General features: G+C 39.1%; 1 protein-coding gene across 1 annotated transcript in view; it reads left to right on the plus strand.

Annotated features, from left to right (window-relative positions):
• LOC137626863 (uncharacterized) overlaps positions 1-24,994 on the plus strand; it is a 66,973-nt gene extending 41,979 nt beyond the window's left edge. The window contains exon 2 of the mRNA XM_068357848.1: positions 22,525-24,994. Within this exon, the coding sequence (XP_068213949.1) occupies positions 22,526-24,994 (2,469 nt within the window). The 5' untranslated portion in view covers position 22,525. The remainder of the gene's footprint in view (positions 1-22,524) is intronic.
• Positions 24,995-25,000: the final 6 nt, after the last annotated feature.

Raw genomic sequence — 25,000 nt, forward strand, 5'->3', positions numbered from 1 at the left:
CATAAGAATTAGTGAGTGTCAGATCTCAAACTCAAGCATTTATTCTCTCTGTGGTTTGGGTTAAGACTGAAGGGCGAAGGGGCATGTACGGTCTAATATATGGTCTGTATCTTGTAAAAGCTATACAGATTCCATTGTTCCCAATTTTTTTTCCATTAAAATGTAATAATTATCGAATTTTACGATAACAGAAGAGATACTACATTTTATTGTAGAGAATAATGTTTATGGTGTATGGAGTTACTTTTACTATTTTCCCTGTATCTATGAAATTAAGAGGAATTGCCATACAAAGTTCAGTGAATTATTTTTCAGGATTTTATGTTTTTCATTCTATACCCACATATACGGCATTCTGCACAGCCCCTTAAAATAAAGAGAATTCCATTAACTTTCAAGGAAAAAACTAAACAAAACCCCACTGAAAATTACTGTACTTCAACCAAAGTCTCCACGATCCTGGGCTAACCTTGTTCACCTCCAACAAGGGTGAACAAGACTTAGATTAAAAATTCTTAGGTAATAATTCACATATTTCACAGTGAATTGAAAATCGTTAACAATTATCAAGAAAATTAATTCCACATAATGAATTCATTAAAAATATTCACCATCAGTGAACACATGTCACAGAACATTTAAAAAAAGAATTAATCATTAATCAACACTACACATGTCTGTGATCAGGATATATATTATACTTTGTACATGAACATATAAGAATACTGAATATCTTATAAAGGAAACATATCATATAGGACAGTGACTGCCAAATATCAATTACAATTTATGCAACAAAAAGTAGCCTCCGTGTCTTAAAATACTTAACTTGTCTAAATCCTACAGTCCAGTAGTGAAAGCAGTCTGCTAACGAAGATAATGAATGCCCTCATATGTCAAGCCTACAATCTGGCTCATTCATTGGATTCTCAGTCTGAAAAAGATAAAAGATATAGTACTGGTTGTCAAGTTATAGACAATTAAAACAAACTAAATTTTCAGGAAGCAGGATTATACAGAGATTAGGCTGTGATTCAACTTATTGTATTTAAGTAAAAAGTTACATAGTTTTCTTGAGCACGCCTAAGTTACTTGATAATTCGGCAAAGTGCTCTTTTACATTTCAAATATCAAAATACTATTTTTGGGCGAACAATCAGCGAGGAAACGAAAGTACAGTTGCAAAAAATCATATTAGTGTTACTCATACTTCATCTGTCTACTTTAAAAAAAACAAGTATAAGTTTACACAAAGTTCTTATGGTGGTGATCTTGAACAACGGAGTAATTACGATCCTTGGTAACTTGACAGCGACTCTAACGTGACTAACTACAAGGCGTCGCATACCACCTGTCGTGGCACATGGCGTCCATGGGGAGATGCCACGTGTCCTAGTCATATCGAGGTAGTAGTCCGTTTTGTCTCTAACCAGATCCTTATCCAGAAAGCCTTCGTCTTCTGGCAGTTGCTCTTCCAAGCAATCTGTAGGAACGATGAGGTGACAGAAAAAAACCCTTTTTCTGCAGATTTACACGGTGACAGAATTCTGTCGCCGGTAGAAGTTGAGACAGCATGCATTCCCAGGCGAACCAGCAGGCAGAGGTCATTTACAAGACCTCCAACAGGGGTTTCAAGCAGGGCTTACGTGACACTGGTAAACACAAATCATGAAAAAGATTACATAGGTATAAAGCAAAAAAACTATAGCAAGCAATTCTGAGAACAATGCATATCTTGACAACTTCAGGCAAGCAAGAACCAAGAACCAAAATAGCGAAAGGTTACACATTAGCAACTGAAAGCCGAAGATTTCCTTGAGTTAAACAAATCATACAAAAAAGAGTACTTAACTTGGATTTTAATCCTCAGGCTCGCCTAAGCGACCACTTTGGTACTCTTCGATCACAGGGGAGGCATTAAATGTCTCAGTCTTACTCTCCCCCCTGGATTCTGTAATTAGAGACATGGTGTAATAACAGTTGACAAAAAAATCACAGTACATAAAACCAAACCATTCCCTATGGAAAAAAAAAATATATAGATCCACAGAGACATCATAAGTAAAAAAGAAAAATGCACATCAAAAATAAAAAAGGTAAAATGAAACATAGAGGATGGCCATCGCATACACAGGAAAAAATCACCAATAAGGTTATCAATCATAATATTCTCATATAGCTATATCACACTAGGAAAGTGTTTACAAACCAAAGTATTAGTACATAAAAATACACATCTGTGTGTGCACTCAACCTACAGGTGACATCAGCTGGGTTGTTACATCTTCAAACCGTGCCTGTGATGGTACGTTCATCCGTACACCTGAGGGCTCATTTGGACATACCGGAACCACACCCTGTGTAGGAATGTTTCCTCGACCTTGGCCAGCGTGAGACATCTGGCAGGTGTTCCTCCTTGGAACTTGTGTTTCTACAGCCAAAGTTTCCCTTACCGGCAGTGGATCTGTCAGCATGAGTGCTCCGACCCCCCCTGCCCTTCGCCATCGGAGACAGGCTGGACCACATACTATTGGCCTACAATATATACCCAGTCTAATCAGGATGGCTAGAAACACACATATACTAGCTAAATAAAAGCCTACACTTAAAGTCCTATGTGAAGTTTTTAAATCCACGAATTGTTCGTAGAAAGGAGGTGATCTAAGGACAGGGTTCCGGGTCTAGTCAGATTAAGGTGAACTAACACGTGAAACACATTCACACCTGGCAAGATGACAGAAGCATTCAACACAGAAGTGTCCCTAACTGTCACTCATTCACTCTTTCTTTTCCTTTGGCCAGGTAGACAGTACCCGTCCCCTTGAACAGAACACCCGTCCTGATGTGTCAAGACAATGACTCCTGGGGTCAACACTTTAACCTCATTCCCTGAGTCGCACATCACCCTGTACTTAGATTCTTGTCTCACAGACACAATCCAACGATGTCCAAAATTAACTATTTCCCTTCCAAAATCAGCCTTTACCTCAAACCTAAAACTATGCACAAAGCTAGGCTCTTCCAGGTACACATCAAACAAACAAACACGGGCGGCATGCGCGAAAAGTGCAAACATAGGTTCACACAACACATGTACTTTCCCTATCCTACACCTATCTAAATTAGGCAAAGTCACAGCCCAAGTGTCCCTATGGTTCACAGTAAAATATGGCAGATCAACCGATACCCGCGTTGCGAATTCCTCTGTTACGGTCTGTGTCCACATTGACTTTACTTCAAACAAACGAAAATCTGAATCCTCATTCTTAACAGGTATCTCTACGGAAAAATAAAACCTGCCCTTTAACTTAGTAACAGTCACGGATGGCATTCTATAGAACTCCGCTAAATTATTCTCTACAGGAGGAATAAACATTGGCACCGCCTCATGAATTTTCTTAATTATTCTCAAAAATTCCATGGGGGGGGGGGGGTAGAATGTCGGATGTGATTTCCCCCGTGTTTGCCATTTAGTATAGAGTGAGCTCACTAGCTACAAAAGCTAATTGTGTAGCGCTTTCTAATTAAATCACATCAATTTGGATTTGTTCTAATTTCTCCCCGAAATCATTAATCCTCTTCTCTAAAATGCTTAGTGCCTCCTGCCCTTTAGCTACAGCCATAAAAACTGTCTTCAATTTCTCATCTACGATACGGGTATGAGATATTACTTTATTTATCATGAGGTGCGTATTTTTCTCTTCTGCGGTTAAGGCGGTCTCTAACTGTTCGAGTTCCGACCGGGTAATTAGACCAGTCCAACCTCCAATCAATTTGCCGATCTATTTATCTGCACGTTTCTTTCTATCCCCTTTTGAAACCATGAAGTCTTCAAAGGTATCCAATGAGTTACTAAGGGCTCTGTTTACGTTATCAAAAATCGCTCGCAGTTTAAACATGGCGACTTCTTTTTTAGCCAGTTTCAATTGACCCTCTAACTTTTTAATCTGACCCAGAATCATAACTAGTGGACTCGCAATTTTCACGGGATCATAACTAATTAACAACACATGTACGTCAGACGTGAAAGACAACCTAAATCTCTCATCAAAGACTACGCCTTTACGTACTCTCACTTCACTGTTCACACAGGCGCAAGCAGTTAGCAAACACACTGCCGCAAAAAGTTGAACACTTCCCATGGCTAATTAGTTAACCTAAGCCTATCGCTAAAACCTGGCTAACTGACACCAAGCCTAGGCTTACTGCCTTTTAAGGGCCGGTCGCCTCGCTCTCTTTCTCTCCCTCACAGGCTCTCTCCCTCACAGTCTCTCTCTCTCCCTCTCGGCAGAAGAGGGAGTTCGAGGAATGTGCTGAAACTCATCACTGGCATCCAAAACAGTGTATATTGGTGACACATTCTGATTGTCTGAACTCGTCATCTCATTTTCTGGCAAGATCTTGACGATCGAGGCGTGAACCTCATATACATCACCTCTGGCTATGCTCTTCACAGTTATTTTATTGTGGTTAGTAAGGATCACTCTAAACGGACCAATAAAAGCTGATTTGAACTCATGCTCTCTACCCTGAAGCTGCTTTATATGCACACGATCACCAACCTGAATCTCGTGTGATTTCGTTTTAAATCTCCTGTTGTAACTACCAATGTTCCTCTCCTGGGCTCTCTTTAAAATCTTATTTGTAACTTCAAAAGCCCTCTTATTTACGTTGGTAACATAAGTGCGAAAATCTTCTACGTTATACACAGGTAGTTTCTCCTTTTTCATGAAAACATCATACGGCAAATTTGGATCTTGACCGAAAACCAAATAATAAGGTGTATCTCCAACACTCTCATTATATCCTGTGTTTAAGGCAAACTGACTTGTAGACAACATATCTGACCAGATACTCGAGTTATCTGCTACTAGGTATTTAGGCATACTAATTAGGAACCAAGTTTTAGACTCTACCAACCCATTTGAACTAGGCCTATACGCAAGAATGAGGGAATGCTTAATGCCATACAATTCAGATATTCGACTGAATACTTCATTCACAAATTCGGTTCCGTGATCCGACACAATTTCCTTAGGAGTACCGAACAGTTCAATGAAAGCTCTAAGAACTCTAGCGACTTCCTGGGCAGACTTGTCAATCAAAGGTTGCACGAATGTATATCTAGTTTGCGCATCTACTAGCACAAAAATATTCTTATGTCCTACGTGCGATACAGGCAAGGGGCCTATCAAATCAAGGTGTACACGTTGCCATTTCTCTTTAACTAAAAGCCAGACTCGAACAGGAAGTACATTTAATCTATGTGATCGGAACAAGTGACAAAGGTGACACCCATCTACATAATCCTTTATCATCTGTTTCATGCCTTTCCAATAAAAATGATCAGTGGCCCTTCTAAGGGTATTCGCCACGCCCACGTGACTGGATACTGGCGATGAATGCGATAAGGCCATAGCGTTCCATATGAAAGGAGTGGGTAGTACAGTTCGATAAATCAACTTGTTTCGTTTCAAATCAGTAACCTACAAAACATCGTCTTCTATTACAAATCTATTAGATGGAAGCAAAATGTGAGTAGGGAATTCTTCTGTTTCTCCTCTAACGTAAACCTTAACTCGTCCCCATACAGGATCTTCATTCTGGGCCTTTATTACCCGTTTTATCTCCCAATCACAATCATCATCACGGACGTTGTAAGCTTCAAGGACAGATTCATTAATATGCTGGGCATTTACTTCATTCATTCCTCCACTAGGCCCAACAAACACACGCACACACTCCGTCCTATCAGCTGAGTTCTCTCCCAGCTGGGAGGGGTCATTGATTGCCGTCGACTTGCAATCCCACGCAGCCCGTGACATACTCATCGACCTTGTTATAGCGGCCACAGAACGAGATAAGGCATCTGCTACTACATTAGTGTGTCGTGGTGTATATTCAAAGCCAATGATGTCGAACTCCAACAATGCTTCCAACCATCTAGCGTGACGGCTTGATAGATCTGACTTCTTAAAAATGTACGATAGGGGTTGATGATCAGACCTGATACAAATTTTATGTCCCAACAGAAAATAATGATTTCTTTCTAACACCCACTTAATAGCCAATGCCTCTTTATCTAACACTGAATAACGGGTTTCCGGCCCCTTCAACGCTCGTGAAGCGAAAGTTACTGGACGGAGAATTCGGTCATCATCTATCTGTTCTATAACTCCGCCAATGGCAACATCGCTAGCATCGCATATCACGTAGAATTCCCAATCAAATTTAGGGAAGCCTAAGAAACTAATTTCAGACAAAGCTTGTTTCAACTTTTAAAACGCATCTTCGTGTTCTTGAGTCCATGCAAAATTTTCTGTTTTTCTAAGTTTATCTAAGTGTCGTGAGATTTTTCCGAAGTCTTTAATAAAACGGCTCTAATAAGATGCTAACCCTAAAAATTAAATAAGTTACTTAGGGGTTAGAGGCTGCAAAAATGTTTGAATAGCTTCTATTATTATCCGCCATCGGGCTTACGCCCTTGTTAGTTAAGATGTGACCTAGAAACTGAACCTGTGGCTGGAACAGCTGACACTTTGCTAGGTTGACCTTCAAATATTGATGTCTCAACGCCTCAAGGACTTTAACCCTGGATAGGTACGGTCCTCGGACACCCCTTTAAGGGTATACTCGGACGCGAACGACCCCGACGCCAAAAAAAATTCTTGAAAAATCAGTTTTTGCAGTAACCTCCTTTTTTCTTTTGCCAAAAAAAACTTCAATGAATGCTTAAAACAACTGTAAAGATAAATACTACTCATCTGCAGAAAAACTATTTATTATTAATATTTTAAAAAATTAAGTAGAAAAAAAAAAAGACCTGACATAAAAATTCATAAAAAAAAAAGTTTATACATATATACACAAATCCTTTTAGGAATTGATTCTTGAATGTTTAGGACACATCTTGATGTATTTTGGATGAAGTCAGACCCATGGAGGTGAAGATCTGAAATGAGAAAAAAAGGGTAACTTTTTTTGGCCAAAAAAAATTGTCCAAATTTCATGAATTTTTTTGGGTACCCAAATGAAATAGGAAGTGGCTAATTTTTTTAGGGAATAAACATATGTTATCCTAAAATAGAAATATGTAAAAAAATCTTCATTATTTTGTAAATTACATTTATATCAGGGGCCATATCTAAAGGTAATTTTTTGAGTACTTGGAAATTTCGTAAAAAAATACATATATTTAATATATAATATGATATTTATGCAGGTAAAAATATACCAAAATATCACAAATTCTATAGGGAACAAGAATATATATAGATAGGGCAGCTTACGCTTCGGATATGTCCACAAAATGGCCGCCAACCACACTGACTCAGACTCCCTAATCTGCCACTTGAAATGTAGGAAGGGTATGTCAATTTCAAGGTGTTATTTACTAATCTAACTATTATTGGATATGCATAAAAATTGTATGGTGGGTTGCTGGATAATTGTCGACTATTTTTCGACTATAAAATTAAAATTCTGACCCAAAAAAAAATTTTTGAAGGGAAATAAAATCGAAAAAAAAAAATGTTAAACAATATTTTAGCTAAAAAAATTTGATGATATTCAATCAAAAAAAAGTAAACAAAATTTTCCGACAAATAAACATCTAGAGGAATCATTACTCTGTGATAGTTCCTTAGTACGTAGTAATTTTGAAAGAATTGGGAAAAAACGAAAAAATGGCAATCACCGGAAAATCGAACACATACCTATATATACGCCATATCTGGCTAAAAAAAAGATAGGCATGGGTAGCCAGATCATCTAGAAACACTTTCCAACACTATAAAAATATAAGTTTTGCGACACTACTTGCCAATTCCTTACGGTAACATGACTAAGCAAAAAAATGCAAAACAAATAAAAAGGGGCACTCGTGGAAAAATGGCCATTCTAATATACGGCATTTCAGAAAAAAAAAAATTTCAGCCACGTGCTAGGCAAACCATCAAGGCATATTTTCCGACAAATAAACATATAAATGAAATATTACTCTGTGATAGTTCCTTAGTACGTAGTAATTTTGAAAGAAATGGGAAAAAACGAAAAAATGGCAATCACAGGAAAATCGAAAACATACTTATATATACGCCATATCTGGCTAAAAAAAAAATAGGCATGGGTAGCCAGATCATCTAGAAACACTTTCCAACACTATAAAAATATAAGTTTTGCGACACTACTTGCCAATTCCTTACGGTAACATGACTAAGCAAAAAAATGCAAAACAAATAAAAAGGGGCACTCGCGGAAAAATGCCCAACATTCTAATATACGGCATCTCAGATAAAAAAAAAAGACATGCACGTGTTAGCCCAACCATCAAGGCACACTTTCTAACACATAAACATGAAAAAAAAATCAATAATATACGGCAATTCCTTACTACGTAGTAAATTTTTACAAATATTGAAAAAAAACAGAAATTGGCAACCGCAGTTAAATACCCAATATACCAATAACTACGTCGTATCTGACAAAAACAAAATCACGCATGGGTAGCCAGATCATCTAGACACACTTTCCAACATTAAAAAAGCAAAAGTTTTACGACACTATTTCGCAATATCTTACGGAAAAATGACTTGGCAAAAAAATAAAAAAAAATTAAAAAGGGACACTCGCGGTAAAATGCCCGACATTCTAATATACGACATCTCAGATAAAAAAAAAGACATGCACGTGTTAGCCCAACCATCAAGGCACACTTTCTAACACATAAACATGAAAAAAAAATGAATATTATACGGCAATTCCTTACTACGTAGTAATTTTTACAAATATTGAAAAAAAAACAGAAATTGGTAACCGCAGTTAAATACCCAATATACCAATAACTACGTCGTATCTGACAAAAACAAAGTCATGCATGGGTAGCCAGATCATCTAGACACACTTTCCAACACTAAACAAGCAAAAGTTTTACGACACTATTTGGCAATATCTTACGGAAAAATGACTTGGCAAAAAAATGAAAAAAAATGAAAAAGGGGCACTCGCGGTAAAATGGTCCTCGTGGTGATGAACGACATTTAAACTAAAAAAAAAAACATGCACATGGTAGCCAAACAATCCACCAAGACTTTCCACAACTGATAACCTATACAAGTTGCACCATTCTACGACAATTTCGTAATACGTAATAACTTTGATAATTATGCAAACTACCTCAGAAGGGTAAACTCGGACGCGAACGACCCCGACGCGTCTCAGAAATCGGGGAAGGAGTACAGCTACAGCAATGCACATCTGGACACTACTAGAGCGTGTAGGGGAGACACCTCCTGCAGGTCGATCACCCACAAATTCAGTCACAGGGGTGAGTCACGTGAGAAAAACCTGTTTTTTTTTGACGCTCGGGGTCGCAAACGACCCACCGTACCTATCCAGGGTTAAGACACGTCACAAACTCGGAAGACACCTGCATCCGGTGACGTCACAAACTTTCACACGATGAGACAATGTGTTGACGTTTAAGAAGAATGTCAAATTGCTGAGGTTTGCATAGGTTTGCATTGTATGTCCTGTTTACGATTTGAATGACTACAGCAAATCCCAGGGTTAGCTCCTCCAACCAACATGACATATTACGTCATTTGTTTTAAACATGTAATATGAACTATTCTAATCATTACATATATATATATATATATATATATATATATATATATATATATATATATATATATATATATATATATATATATATATATATATATATATATATATATATATATATATATATATATATCAATATATGCATTTAAATATTGTAACATTATTGCTATATATTTCTAAATTATTTAAGTTTTTATAGATGTATAAGGTTAAATATACTGTAGACTTATTGTCTTCCTTCTTTAATAGTTTGGGTTTTCACTGGTGGTTATGTTAGTGTTTATAATTGACTAACGGCTGTTTTATAATTTCAAGTGGTGTGGGTTACGTGGCTGCGCTCCTGCGTGAACGGAGTTTTGGAGCGGCTTTTTTTTGAGGATGGTTCCTTAGTGTGTTTCTGAGCCTCCAACTTAACAAAACTAGTCACATGTTCTTCTACAGTATTCCCCAAAATTATTATGTCATCAAGGTAGATTAACACTGCATTGCCTACCAATCCAGAAAATAGGCTCATCATTATGCGTGAAAAATGCGCGGGCGCATTCTTTAATCCAAATGGCAAAGTATTAATGGAGTACAATGAGTCACCAGCAACAAATGCTATTTTCTCCCTTTTCTTGGGATCGAGTGCTATTTGATGATACCCAGACTTAAGATCTAACGTCGAAAAGAACATGTTATTCCTGACTTTACACAAGATCTCCTCTATTGACGGGAGAGGGAACAAATCACCTTTCGTTATGCTATTCAGTTTACGGTAATCTACACTTATGCGTAAAGAGCCAGACTTTTTTTTTACTACTACGATAGGAGATCGCCAGGGGGAATCAGAGACCGAGAATATTCCATTCTCATCCATCTCTGTTAACTGGCTATTTACTTCAGCCTGATATCCAAAAGGTACTCTATAAGGGTATATTACGACTGGCGGACTGTCTCCCGTATCTATACTGAAGGGCATAAAGTCACAGTAACCCGGAGGTTCTTCCTCTAAAACAAATACATCCTGATATTCTTCCTAAATCTAGGCTACATAATAATGATATTGAACAGGTGTCAAACTAGATCCCAACTCTTTTAATACGCATGTGCGATATGATGAGGTACTTTGCTAAAAGGAGGCGTTAAACACTAAATCAATATTCATTTTTGCCCACGCAATTAGCGTATCCTCTTTAATTAACACTGGCACTGATGCAAAGTTGTGGAATAATATTCTTACCTTCCCTTCTTGGATTTGCACTATTGAGTCCTGCAACATGTTATCTTCAAATTCTACATGGAGCATAAGTACGCCCACCCCTTCTTTCACATTTCCGATACACGCATACAGTTCAATCACCATTGCAACAGAAGGGTCTATCCACACTTCTTGTGTAAGTCGAAGGTCCCACTTATCAGTTACGTTAACAACAGGTTCTAATACGGGTGCTATTGATGCGAATGTCCCCCCTATGTGTAGGATTTTATCCTTCAAAGTTACAGTTAATCGCTCAGGACATGAAAGTACATTTAACCCTAATAACCAGATCGCATCTGAACTAAAGATAACATCTATTCCCGAAATAACAAACTCAGGAACGACGTAGTAATCATGAATGAATTTCTCGTCTCCCAATTCAAAAGGTTGTGAACAAAAACTATTTATGAGAACTTCTTTTCCCCCAAGACCTTGACATTTTAAAGGAACCTCGTTTTACACCTGACTGACTGTAATGTGTGCTTCCACAATAAGAGACATAGATGCCCCTGTATCTATTAAACATCTCTTGAAACCAGAAGGGAACTTAACTTTCATAACAGGTTGCTGGGGTGCTGTCATCAGTCTTCTTCCTATTGGGTCGTCCTTGGCGTTGCTGGGGGTCGTCCTTTGTGCTTGCGGCATCGACCAAGCTGCAGGCTCCGGCAGTTGTGTTGCTGGGGGCCTCCTTCGTGGGGATGCCTGCATAAAACCCACCGAATGATTTGGGTAATATAATGTCGTTTCCATCGCAGGCGCTGTTCCCATCGCAAGTGTCGTTCCTCCTGCTGCTTGGGGCGTTGCTGTTGCTCCCGCGGTGGGGGTTCGAGCCACATTGCATTGGCTCGCGTAGTGTCCCCGCTGTTTACAGTTATAACAATGCATCACCTTCCGGGTTTTGGTCTTCGGGATTTCTCCTTGTTCCGACGATTTCATCTGTCCACTCGTATGGCTCACTGACGATGATGACGATGATGAAGGTCGCTGTTACCGTTGTCCTTGCAGCTGGCGTGCGGCTTCCGTGCTTTCTATTAAAATCCGCACGTTTTCCATCGCCCTCTCCACAGGCATGGGCTGCATCAGTGTACCCCACGCATATACGGGTACATGCATAGCCATAACCTTTTTCAACCAGGGGTCTTTCACGCCTTCCAATGCATCATGGCCATCAAAAAAGTCATCTAAGTCTGCTGCTATCCGCTCGAAGAAGTCTTAGTAATGTTCGCCTTCCTCCCGAACAGGAACGTAAGTGCAAATATACTGATGCAAACTGGTGGCACCTAGGCTTAGTCTCCGTTGTAGGTGTACTTTTAGGTGTTCCCAAGACTCAACTTCCAGGAATTAATTCAATGTCCTTTTTTACCCTCCTATGTGCTTTTCCTCTAATTCTCTATTTTACCAAAACAATTCTCTGACGGTCTGACTAGCATCGCTCCAATATCGCTGCTTCAACAGATGCAAGGAACGCTTCGATCGATATAAATCTTCGCCCTCGCCGTGGTACTGTATCTTCAAAGATGGGGACATACTCTGACAGAGGTTGGAAACTTCTAGAGTCGCTGTGTCTTCCATTTCCTCCGAGCTGGGGTTCGAACCCATCTTCCAGTAAAGAGCTGTTTTGGTATGCTCCCTTCTGTGTTGGTCCCTCTGTGCCCATCGATGTTCCACTGTGTACAGGTTCTCCTTGTGTCCTTACGAAATGCCGTATGCCTCCGACAGTTTCATCGGCCTCAATGTACAAATCTTCAAGTCCCTGTAGATTCATTTTGTAATTTATTATTCTTTTCCACTAATCGTTGAATCAATCCCACCGCAAAGCCACCAAAATTGTCAAGTTAGAGATAATTCAAACAAAATAAATTTTCAGAAAGCAGGATTAGAGAGAGATTAGGCTATGATTCAACTTATTGGGTTTAAGTAAAATGTTACATAGTTTTCTTGAGTACGCTTAAGTTTCTTGAAAATTTGGCAAAGCGTCTTTGTTTTTACATTAATAATGAGTGCTCTTTTACATTTCAAATATGAAAGTACTATTTTTGGGTGAACAATCAGCGAGGAGACGAAAGTACAGTTACAGAAAATCATATTATTGTTACTCATACTTCATATGTCCACTTCAAAAAAACAAGTATAAATTTACACAAAGTTCTTTTGGTGGTGGTCTTGAACAACGGAGTAATTACGAGCCCTGGTACCTTGACAGCGACTCTAACCTGACTAACTACAAGGCGTGGCACACCGCCGGTCGTGGCACATGGAGTCCATGGGGAGATGCCACGTTTCCTAGGGGTGTCGAGGTATTAGTCCGTTTTGTCTCTAACCGAATGCTTATCCGGAAGGCCTTCATCTTCTGATTGTTTCTCTCCCAAGCAATCTGTAAGAACAATGAGGTGACAGTAAAAAACCCTTTGTCTGCAGATTGACACGGTGACAGAATCCTGTCACCGGTGGAAGCTGAGACAGCATGCATTCCCAGGTGAACCAGCAGGCAGAGGCCATTTACATGACCTCCAACTGGGGTCTCAAGCAGTGCCTATGTGACACTGGTAAACACAAATCATGAAACAAAGAGAGTAGGGAAAATCAAGATTCTTTTGAAGTATTTCATGAGTTTTATATTTCTCTTTTCAATATCTTTCTCTCTAACATTGAACAATAAATGGAAAAAATTCTACCGAAGTTTGAAATAGTATGTTTTCGAGTTATGAGCTTTTAGACATCGGACAATTATTAACTATTGACGGGCAATAATATGGCTACTCACATTTTACTCTCTAACTCAAATTTTATCCTGAAAAGAAAAAAAAATCAACATATTTTTTACCCCATTGCTTAACTTATGTGTGGGTTGATAGTTGTCGTTCTAAAGTTGCTGTCTGGAACCTCTTCAAATTTCCGGGATTGTCCTTGGCCTTCGTGGGTATTCTGTGTTTGTCAGAGCGCCCGCAGCTGTTGATTCGATGATGAAGTCCTCCATTATTAGAGCATTTACGAGCACCCAATCTGGTGATGATGAACGTCTCACGGAACCCAATAGATGGGTCTCGGCCTGTCATCTCGAATGGTGAATTTTGATGTTGTTGCTTCCGCGATGGTAAACTGAACAAACCGGCCATTTTAGATGCCTATGTGGACGTACAATCTTCGTTCCCCAGAGGAACATTGTCTTGCCACTCTCACGGGGACGGGTGTGTTTCCTCAAAAATGTTTCCACCCCTGGGCGTCGTCATTTCTGACCCACCCATCTCGGCGGAAAGGCACTAAGGTCTCTTCCCTAATGGTCCTCCGTGGGTAACTAGTACACGCCACTCCTCCTAGCTGCTACTATTTTCTACATCATTGTCAGGATTTTCTTCTTAATTTTTCTAAAGACATCCATTAGTCTTTTATCTTCTTTCATTATACTTTTTAACTGACTTTCCTTCCGAGATTTTCCTTTCCTCTTCTCCCAAGATGTCTATTTATTGCCTCTTTTGTGTTATTCTAGTTTCTTATTTCATCATTGTTCATGTCTTAAGTCAGTTTTCAGTAGATGTGACACTTGGTCTCTTGCTCATTATTACACTTATTTTTAATGTTCTTTATCCAACCATAAGGCCAACAATTTGTCACTAAGTGTGGCAATTAAATAATGAATGATGAGAGGCGGGGAAATAGACGACCTTTAAATCATAAGAGGATTTATTGTTTAGGTTAATTTTCCCAGAACCATGAGCAGAAATATTCTTAAAAGTGAATATTTGATTCAAGTACATCTCCAACAAAACTCTGAATATAAGTCTCTTGCTGACTTTTAGATTACTGGAACAGTTTATTGTAAAATGATCATAATGGAAAATAACAATGATTCACGGGTAAAGTACAGACACACCCAGGGAGAATGTACATAGAGGGGATAGGGTCATTATAAAATCATTTAGTAATAGAGTAGGTATTTGTTTAAAAGAGCAAGCACTCCATTTTCTCCAAAATTAGCCAGTCCTGCAGCTCTCCTCATCTTGTACAGTAATTAGGAGGTTCTTTAAATAGTAGGAAAGCAAGAAATAGCGAGATATGTAACACAATGGGTGGAGGGGGAGGGGTTGTTTGAGGAGGTACTAAACGACCTGGAACCGACATCGTTAACATAGTCAATCAAAGAGAAGTTGGTAACATCAGCAGACATTTAGTATGTTTTGGAGGCCTATAGAGGTGTCACGCAAGGAAGGGCAGGTGCCAACATGTGTACAGAACTCTGTACCATTTTTCTTGGGGGCTTTACTTGGTAACGTAATGTAATGACAATTAAGGGCTTCCATGTAATCTTAAGAAAATATTGTCTGTGTAAAACGATCAACTCGGCTATTATTTGTGCATGAACCACCCACCACATTCGTGTTTTCCTAAGTTAATTGAACCCCAATACGACCCAAATCAGGTCATATTAAATGGTGTCAGGTGTTCAATAGAAATAGATTAACGTCCGTGATAAGGGATTTTAGCCGACATGCGATTATTGAAAAAGTGGAATCAAAGGATATTAATAATAATGGTTAACACGAGAAGTTCGACATCGAGTGCCAGTGACGGAGAGAGGGGTGAAATGAATCTCCTAGGTATTGTCGACACAGTACTTGGTGAACAGAATTTTTAATTGGGCCCACCATCACTCCTACAAGAAATTAGGCTGAAATTCAGGTAATAAAAGTTTGTGGCAGGCATAACAACTTTTATTTGTGTTCGATCTACCGGAATCCAGACATGGGTGATTCTATCTTCGATTGTCTTCTTACCATTATGGCTAAGATACAAGAAGATGATAGAAAGGCTTCTTTTGTCTCTGTTGGTGATTTTGATGCTCACCATAGGGAGTGGTTAAGTTCTATCTCTCCTACCGATCGCCATGGCTTAAGAGCTTTAGACTTTGCCTCTGAATCAGGCTGTGAGCAAATCATAAATGAAGCTACTCACAGTTCCGGTAATTGCTTGGACCTCGTATACACTGACTCCCCTGGCGTTATAACTAGTAAGGTTGGTTCTCCAGTCGGGACATTAGATCATACCTTGATTTCATCAGTAGTGAAGACTCAGGAGTCTGTCCCTGATATATCATACTCATATAAAATTTATATGAAATACCAAGCAGACTGGAATCGGATTTTACATGATCTTTTGTGCTTGAATTGGTCACAATTATATAGTAGTGTAGATCCTGTTGTCCCTTTGAATTAGAATCTAGTCAACATTATTGATAGGCGTATCCTTTCTCATGTGCTAAGGTACCGAGTGAAGGACAAACCGTGGTTCAATGATGATTGTAGACGTGCTTATTTGGCGAAGCAGGAGGCCTATCATCTTTGGAAGGGTAACAGATCAGATTTGACCTGGAACAACTATACTCAGCTTCGATCTTATGCTCAGAGAGTTTATGCCTCAACTGAAAACGAGCACCATTTAACCATAAAAGAAACCCTTTCTGGTACAACTCAGGAACATAAATGGTGGTCTACCCTTAAATCTGCACTCTTTGGTGTAGATGCAACAGTTCCTCTTTTACTTAAACCAGATGGCTGAGTCACTCACTGTCCAGAGGAAAAGGCAACACTTTTGGCTGATGTTTTTGACGGTAAACAGAGTAATGAGAAACTTGAACTTCCTCATTCCTGTTTTCCTGAGGCTAACCTAACTAGTTTAGCTTTTCGATCTCGTGAGATTAAAGCTCTGTTGATGGACCTTGATGCTTATGGAGGTGTAGACCCAAATAGTATTTTTCCTTTGTTTTTTTATAAACACAGCAGATTTCTTAGCTCCAAAATTATCTGTTATTTTGCGCAAGTTAGCAAGAAGAGGAGCTTTTAGCACTAGTTGGAGAATTGGTAATGTTACTCCTTTATATAAATGTGTTTGTGGTAGCTCAAGTCCCACTGATTACCGCCCAATTTCCATAACTCCCATATTATCTAAAGTTTTGGAACGTCTTCTGGCAAAACGTCTTAATAGGTTTGCTGAAGGTAATCATCTACTCCCTAGTTTACAATTTTGTTTTCGTAAAGGCCTTGGAGCATGTGATGCCCTTCTTACAATCTGCAATGCTGTACAGAAATCCCTTGATTGTGGTCAGGAAGTTCCAATGATTGGCCTTGATTTTAGTGCTGCCTTTGACCGTGTTAATCATAAGGCCCTTGTTCTCCAACTCAAACAGTTGGGAGTGGGTGGGTCGTTTCTTAGTATTATTATTTATTTTTTATGTAATAAATCTCAAAGAGTTTTTGTTGATGGGCACCATAGTGAGTATAGGAATGTGATATCCGGTGTTCCACAGGGTAGTGTTCTTGGCCCCTTAACTTTCATACTATATACAGATGACATTTGGATTGGCCTAGAAAACAAGCTTGTTGCATATGCAGATGATGCTACTCTCTTTGCATCAATTCCATCCCCTGAATGTAGATCTGGGGTTGGTGAATCCCTTAATAGAGATTTACCTAAAATTAGTGCATGGTGCATATTATGGGGTATGAAGTTGAATCCTAACAAAACTCAAAGTATGATTTTAAGTAGGTCAAGGACGGTGGATCCTCAACATCCGGATCTCAGTATTGATAATGTTTCTTTAAATTTGTATGACTTTTTAAAAATTTTAGGTGTGATTCTCGACAGCAAATTTACTTTTCAGAAACACATTAGGTCTGTGTCTTCTTCAATTGCAAAAAAAAAATTTGTTCATTGAGAAAGTCTTTCAAGGTTTTCGGTGATCAATATATTCTGAAGAAGTGTTTTAATTCCATTCTACCATGTTTTGAGTATTGTTCTCCTGTCTGGTGTTCAGCTGCTGATTCTCATCTTAATTTGATGGACAGAACTTACCGTCTATTAAATTTCTTATTCCTGATCTAGATATTAATCTTTGGCACCGTCGTTCAATTAGTTCATTATGCATGTTGCATAAGATTTTTCATAACTCTGACCATCCTTTACATTCAGATCTCCCTGGACAATTCTATCCTGTTCGTGATACTATGTATGCAGTTAATTCTAATAGCCAGGCCTTCTCCATCATGAGGCTCAATACTACGCAGTACTCTAGAAGTTTCATTCCAGCTATTACCAAGTTGTGGAATGATCTTCCTAATCGGGTAGGTGAATCAGTAGAACTTCAAAAGTTCAAAGTTGGAGCAAATGTTTTTATGTTAACCAGGCTAACATGAGTCTTTTTATAGTTTATATATGACATATCTGTTTTTGACGTTGTTAATAGTTTATACAGGACATATCTGTTTTGACGCTGTTTCTGTTTTTAGAATAATATATTGTTATTTTATTCTCATCAATTATTTATTTCCTTATTTCCTTTCCTCACTGGGGTATTTTTCCCTGTAGGAGCCCTTGGGCTTATAGCATCTTGCTTTTCCAACTAGGGTTGTAGCTTGGCTAGTAATAATAATAATAATAATAATAATAATAAAAATAATAATGATAATAATAATAATAACTAGTGGAATTACGCAGAGACGTACAAAAACGTCAGAACAGTGGAAGTCACATTACAATCTCAATCCGGTTGGGAAGTGTCATGGAAACCACCAGGACAGATATGACCTAAATAGTGGAAGTGGTAAATAAACTCAAAGTTTTACTAAGACCTGTTCCTGAACTTGATAATATAAAGTCCGTAGAGGGATTCTTGCTGATCAAATCCTTTTTGACAACCATCAAAATGGCTACCCCTGGTTGTTTTGACTCTCAGCGGATTGCCCAAACCACACAAAAGATGACCAGGGCCGCGGCTTCCCTGTTAGATGGATTGGATCAGGACATTAGAAAATGGGAGTCGTTACGGAAGGGACTCCAGAAACACTTCGCTCTCCATAAAGAAAAAAAAAACAAGGATTGTGGGCGGCTTATAGCCCGGAGTTGCTGGTTGGAGTGAGCATCACCGTATATATCAACCGTATAACTAGAGATTTCTATACCTTGGTACCTGAAGCAGAGAAGACTCCAGAAGAAAAAGATGCGTTCTGTAGAAGAATGATAATGAAGGCTCTCCCCGAAACTGTAGCCGTACTCGCGTTTGAGTCTGGGAAAGCCTTTGAAGTTGCCATCCCTAACGCACAGATGATGGTCAACCAGAGACGATTTGGACAGGCAGGTGGAGGGAGGAACGCTCTCCCCCCACCCATCATGGCAGAAGCCTGGCATCCAACCAGCTTTGAAAACCTCTAAAGGATGGGTTGCATGTAGCAGAGGACCTCACAGAGGAAGAGGTCTGAGAGGTAGGAATGTGGTGGCTGGGGGTTGTTAGAAATGTGGTGGGAGGTGGCACCTCCAGGTTGCATGCCCCTCCGACGATCAGCAGCGGTGTTTTGGATGCCATGCCAGAGACCATCTACTGAACAGCTGTCCAAATAACAGCGTCGGCATAAGAAAACACGCCTCCCCTGCACCAACAAGAGGAAGGGGAAGACGACACAGGAAGTGGACCAAGTGTCCTTTGAGCCGTTCGTCAGACCCGCTAGGACTGGGGACAGAAGTGCCAAGGAGTCAGCCGGCACGCCCAGGCCCATTATCAGAGGACGCCAGTCAGTACCCCAGTCAGCAGTAAGGGAGATGCCCTGGTCAGCGAGCGTTGCTTCCCTGAGAGTGCCTGAGGGGGTTCGGGAGGTAGAACAGCTGCCTCTCACCGCCGCTCCCAAACATGAGAGTTCAAACGCGGTCCCCGTTCATGGAAGAGATTTAGGATAGCGTATGCAATGCGCTCTGCTTGATTCCGGGGCCAGCATATCCCTCATAGAAGAGCATCTGGAGACTGATGCTCACCATATATCGAAGGAGTGCCTGATGTTGAACACGGCTATTGGTCACAAACTAATGACCCGAAGTATCGTCAAACAATGATTCAACTTTCAGGGTCAAGAAGTGACCAATGCCTTCTATGTCATCCCAACATCAAATATTGGGGATATTTCCATTATCCTCGGGATTGATTTCATCAAGGAAAAGCAAGTGACTATACGGGGGCCTGATGGGGAGGAGTTAGAAGTGTGGTGGAAAGTAGAAACAGAGATACCCTTTATAGGTGAAACACGACCTCGAGTTAGGGTCGCCCTCGCTGGGATAGCGAAGGTGCTTCCTGCCGAGCCAGAGACAGGTGAATCAATTCATCCTCCACCCTTTGCTCACTATAAGTGGCCCCCGCATAGGAAATGTGAAAAGGCGACCTAGTGTACGTAAAATCACATCTTAAGTGGGGGGATTTCATGTCTCCAGGAGTCACCACCATCACCGAAGGAAAGGTTGAAACTCCCTTTATAAATGTAAGTACCCAGTGTTTCCACTGAGACACTGAGTCAGTCTGCGACTGAGTTATGTTTGATTGTGATAGCCGAATGGACACTGGTGTCCACATACTTCCATGATCAAGGTTCCAGTGGTGATAGGCTGAGAAAGCTCCATCAAACAGCTGTTGGAGCGACCCCAATTAATTATCACAAAAGACTGGGAAATATTGTAGGGGGTTTTGCGGACTTAATAGCAGTTGGAGATGAACCCCTGAGAGAATTACTAAGTTTCCATTTAACATCGAGACTGGCAGTCACTCGTCAATTAGTTTAAAACCTTATAGGAATCCCGTCTGTCATGTAGAGGCAATTGAAAGAGAGATTAATGAATTACAAGAGCAAGGCATGATTCGAGAAAGTGAGTCCCCTCAGCCTCTCCAATTGTGATGGTTCGTAAGAAGGATGCCTTTACTTTATCATTTATAATTGACGTATATGTCATCAGAACAACCTATTTTAGGGTTTACTATGGAAATGCCCTAAGAGATGGGTCTTTAAATCTACATCTTGAATCTGGAAATGTTAAAAGGTTCTTAAATTCGATTATGTAAAATATAAATTCTTTACACATACGTCTTTTCTTAATAAATCCCCAATTTTGCACATATAGCAACAGCCCTATCTTCTGATTCACCCAATCTCTTTGTATCGGTTTTGTGAACTTCTCTGCTGGTCGGCTTTTTCGGCTAAGTATTTTGTAACCTGTACCTCGTAATCCCCTTATCTCACCAGTGTGTTGTCCAGTGTTAGGACAGTTATATTATCTTTATATTTATGTGTATTATTTTGTGTGTATTATGTTTACTTTATATGTATATGTTTACTGTGCACTGAATTAAATTAAGGTTATGTTACTGAAATATTATTTCAACTTCCCATTCCCAGCATACCACAGCTACATGCGTTTCCCCTGGCTTATCTTCACTTTTCATTTTGTTATACCTTGGGTATTCGGTATGCAATTTTATTTAACTTTTTTATTTCACATTCTAACACCCAAGTTATGACAAGTTAAATTTTTCATAGATCCCTTAATAAGCTACTCAATCTGAAATTCAATCCAACCCCAATAGTCCACAATGTCCCCAAGCTCCGTAATTTTTGCTAGATTTCCCTTTCTCCATAATTATAAATTTAGGAAAAAATGCATTAACCTATTCAGTGAGCAATTGCCTGCCCTTAATTTGAAACTAATTCCCATAAACCCCCAAACTATCGGCTCACTCTTCCAAGTCAAGGATAAGATCAGCCCCCTGTTTGCCTCCGGTGTCGTTTATAAGTATAATTGTCCCAGATATGATCTTGGCACTTACATCAGTTGCACCAGGAGGCTGCTAAAAGTCCGAATTTCCTCTCATCAGGGAATTAGCTGTAGAACGGGTTGTCGACTATCAAATCCAGAACAATCTAACATAAGAAATCACAGTAAAAGCTGCAAAACACACATAGATACCAGTCATTTTAATATAATAGGAAGAACCCGACATATAGACGAACTAACCACCCTTGAATCAATAATGATTAAGCTAACTGTACCTTCTCTTAACCACCAGTCGTCTTCCACCCAATTGTTTATTGCCTAATTACCTTTTGTTTTGTTTACACTCCCTTCCATAACAATTTTTCATGTCAGTTCTCCTTACGCTACCGCTGTGGGTAGGTGTCTTGTTCGTTCTATTATTATTATTATTATCATTATTATTATTATCATTATTATTATATATTTTTCTATTATTATTATTATTATTATTATCATTATTATTATTATTATTATTGTTATTATTATTTTATTATTATTATTGAATTAATTTGTTTCTCTATATTCGCTCCGAGCCCTTCGACTGTTATTCTGTGTTTCTGTTTTTACTCTGTTTTTATTCTTAATTTATTAAAAAGCTTTTTAATTTTGGTGTTGGTAAACATTGTGTGTATCATTTTACTTATACGCAATTGATTTGAAATCGTTTCAGCCTGGAAAATGTATCAAGCTGATACGAAACGTCGGAGCAAATTAATGGATGAAAGAACAGAACGCGTCTCCCTACTCCAATATGTTTATGCTTGAGTAATTGCTCCTGTCTACTTACATATATATATATATATATATATATATATATATATATATATATATATATATATATATATATATATATATATATATATATATATATCGCAGAAACTTTTAATTTAAAAAAAAAAGATGAACTACATATATATATAATTCCGAAGAAGAATTTACCCCTTTTTTCAAAGGGGTAAAAATGTTCCTTACAAAAACTATTTTCATTTTTATATGCAATTTAATGCATACTTAAAAATTCTCTTTTCTTCACTTTGTTACAGGATGACTTCTCGCCCAGTGTTCAACGAGTGTGACCGGTATAAGATCAGACAATGGAAGATCTTGGATGAGGTTATATGTCCCTTGCTGCAGCTGTTTCTCATCTGGGGAAACCCAGATTGGGATCAGAAAATCCAATTCTTATCTTACCTGGAGAACAAAAATGTAGAGATCAATAAACTGAAGAAGAAGCTCTATCCACAACAACTTGAGACGTTACAGAAGTATCCCCCTGATGTTGCTAAGTGGGATATAACCCTTATTTGTCTCCTTTTGAAACATTGTAAAGGAGTCTTTGCTGGCAAAGATGACATTGCTTGGTCATCAGGAAGCGGTAAAGAACCAGAATGTCTTATCACATCTTTAAAGGACATAAGAAACACCATAGCTCATGAAGCTCTCAATCTAAATAGGAAAGATTTCTTTGACAAAATTGAAGAAATCCGTACACTAATGGAGAGAGCACTTTGCAGTGTTGGCAGAATATGCTCACATGTCAGCCAGACAGAGATTGATGCAAATGTTGCTAATTTCAACAAAAAGCTTAATGAAATAAGAGATGCAGCCATTTCCCCAAAGACCTTTGATGAGTACAAGAAGGAATTGTTCTTCTCTGAACAGATAGCATTGATAAGGAATAAAGGTGTTCCATTCTTGAAAGATGTCTTGAATCGAAATACAACCATAAATCCACTGTCCTTGATAGTGAAAGGAGATGGAAGGCAGTTACCAGTGAATGAAATATTCACAGAAATACAAATGAATCAGGATGGAAAGAATAAGGAGGTTTTACTGGAGGACATAATAGATGTTGCCTCAGGTTCTGACCCTGGAAGTTTTATTTTGCTCAAAGGACATGCAGGAATGGGCAAGAGCACTCTAGTGAAAAAGATAACATCTGATTGGGCCAACCAAAGACCCTCCATCAAAGGCCTCAGCTCCTTTCATCTGCTCTTTTATGCAGAATTAAGAGATATTATCAATACATTTGATAGGCTTATTGAATGCTTTTTGGGAGAAGAAGTTCATCGCTCATTCAAGGATGGAGACCTTGTTAAAGCTGTCTTAGGACAAAAAACTCTGGTCATATTAGATGGCTATGATGAGCTCAACAAGAGTTCATCTGGCCTTTTCAACCATATCCTTTCTCTCAACAAACTCTACAGCCAATTAACTGTTATCGTTACAACCAGACCTGAAGCTGAAGAGAAACTGAATGCTCATCTCCAATCCAGAGCTTTGAATGCTGTTCATCTTTGGCTTGTAGGAATTAAAGCCAACAAAAGAGAAGAGTTTGTAACCAAATACTTCTTGAGTCTACCCAAAGATTCCCCAGTTTTACAAGAGCTAGATAATCTATTAAAATTCCTCAAGAAAACTGAACACAAAATGAGCGTAGTGTGGGAAGTCGCCTATAATCTCTGTCTCCTCACAATTCTTTGGATGTTCAAACCAGATGATGTAAACAGAATCACAACTGAGGCTGAGCTCTACTGGCAGATTTTCCTTCTTATCATCTCCAAATTAGAGGAGCGTTTGCAGAGGAACCCATCTACGTGTGACTTAGAATTAAGTGTCTTGCAACACAAAATAAATATATTTCTGGAGGAACTCTCTTTGGAATCTCTCAAAGGATTGAAAGATGATTTTATAAATCTTCCTCATTCGGTCTATCAAAGATTGGCTGATCTATGTCTTAGTTTGGGCTTACCAATAGAAGAGCTGGCTGGAGCCTTCCTAAAGAAAGTCAACTCCTTCAACAACTCCTATTACACTTTCCCTCATAAGGGTTTCATGGAGTTCATGGGAGCTTACAACATCCGTAAACAAGTGATCATATGGCCAATGCATATGTTGAGTGAGGAATTATCTAAGACATGTATTCCACCACACATTCGGGAAATAATGCTTTCCAGTGTTGTCTCAAATAAAAGAATAAAGAAAGCAACAGTAAAAGACGTTGTGAAAGAGCTGCATGGGGGCTCTCTCCCTTACTCTCTGAAGAAGTATCAAAACCTACTTATCCAGACACTAAGCATTTTCCACGTGGGGGAAGTGGAGGTGCCACTGGCAACCAAGATTGAGACCCTGGAACTCCTGGAGGAGTCAGGATTGAGGGACAAACACTCCTTCCTGAAGGTCATGCACAACATAAAGTGCAATGACAAGGTTGCACGATGGATAGTGCAGAGGTTTCGCTTGATTGATGACAAAACTGAAATCACTGACTCATCATTCGAGTCTTACATGGCCCTCCTTGGAGCCACTGATCCTCCTCTCCCAAACAGAGATGAAATTAGAATTTTTATAGAACTCAATGGAACTATCTCGGGCTTCGAGGTACTAACCAAACATCTCTTGCGACACCAGGTTTACCCAAGAAAAATATGGCTAAAGCGCAGCTATGAAACAAACGACTCACTTCACACAGAAGAAACAGAGTCAATCAAAAGTCTACTCAGCGAAGAGTAAGTTTTG

The sequence above is a fragment of the Palaemon carinicauda genome, chromosome 34, assembly GCF_036898095.1.
Source record: "Palaemon carinicauda isolate YSFRI2023 chromosome 34, ASM3689809v2, whole genome shotgun sequence".
Taxonomy (NCBI): Eukaryota; Metazoa; Arthropoda; class Malacostraca; order Decapoda; family Palaemonidae; genus Palaemon; species Palaemon carinicauda.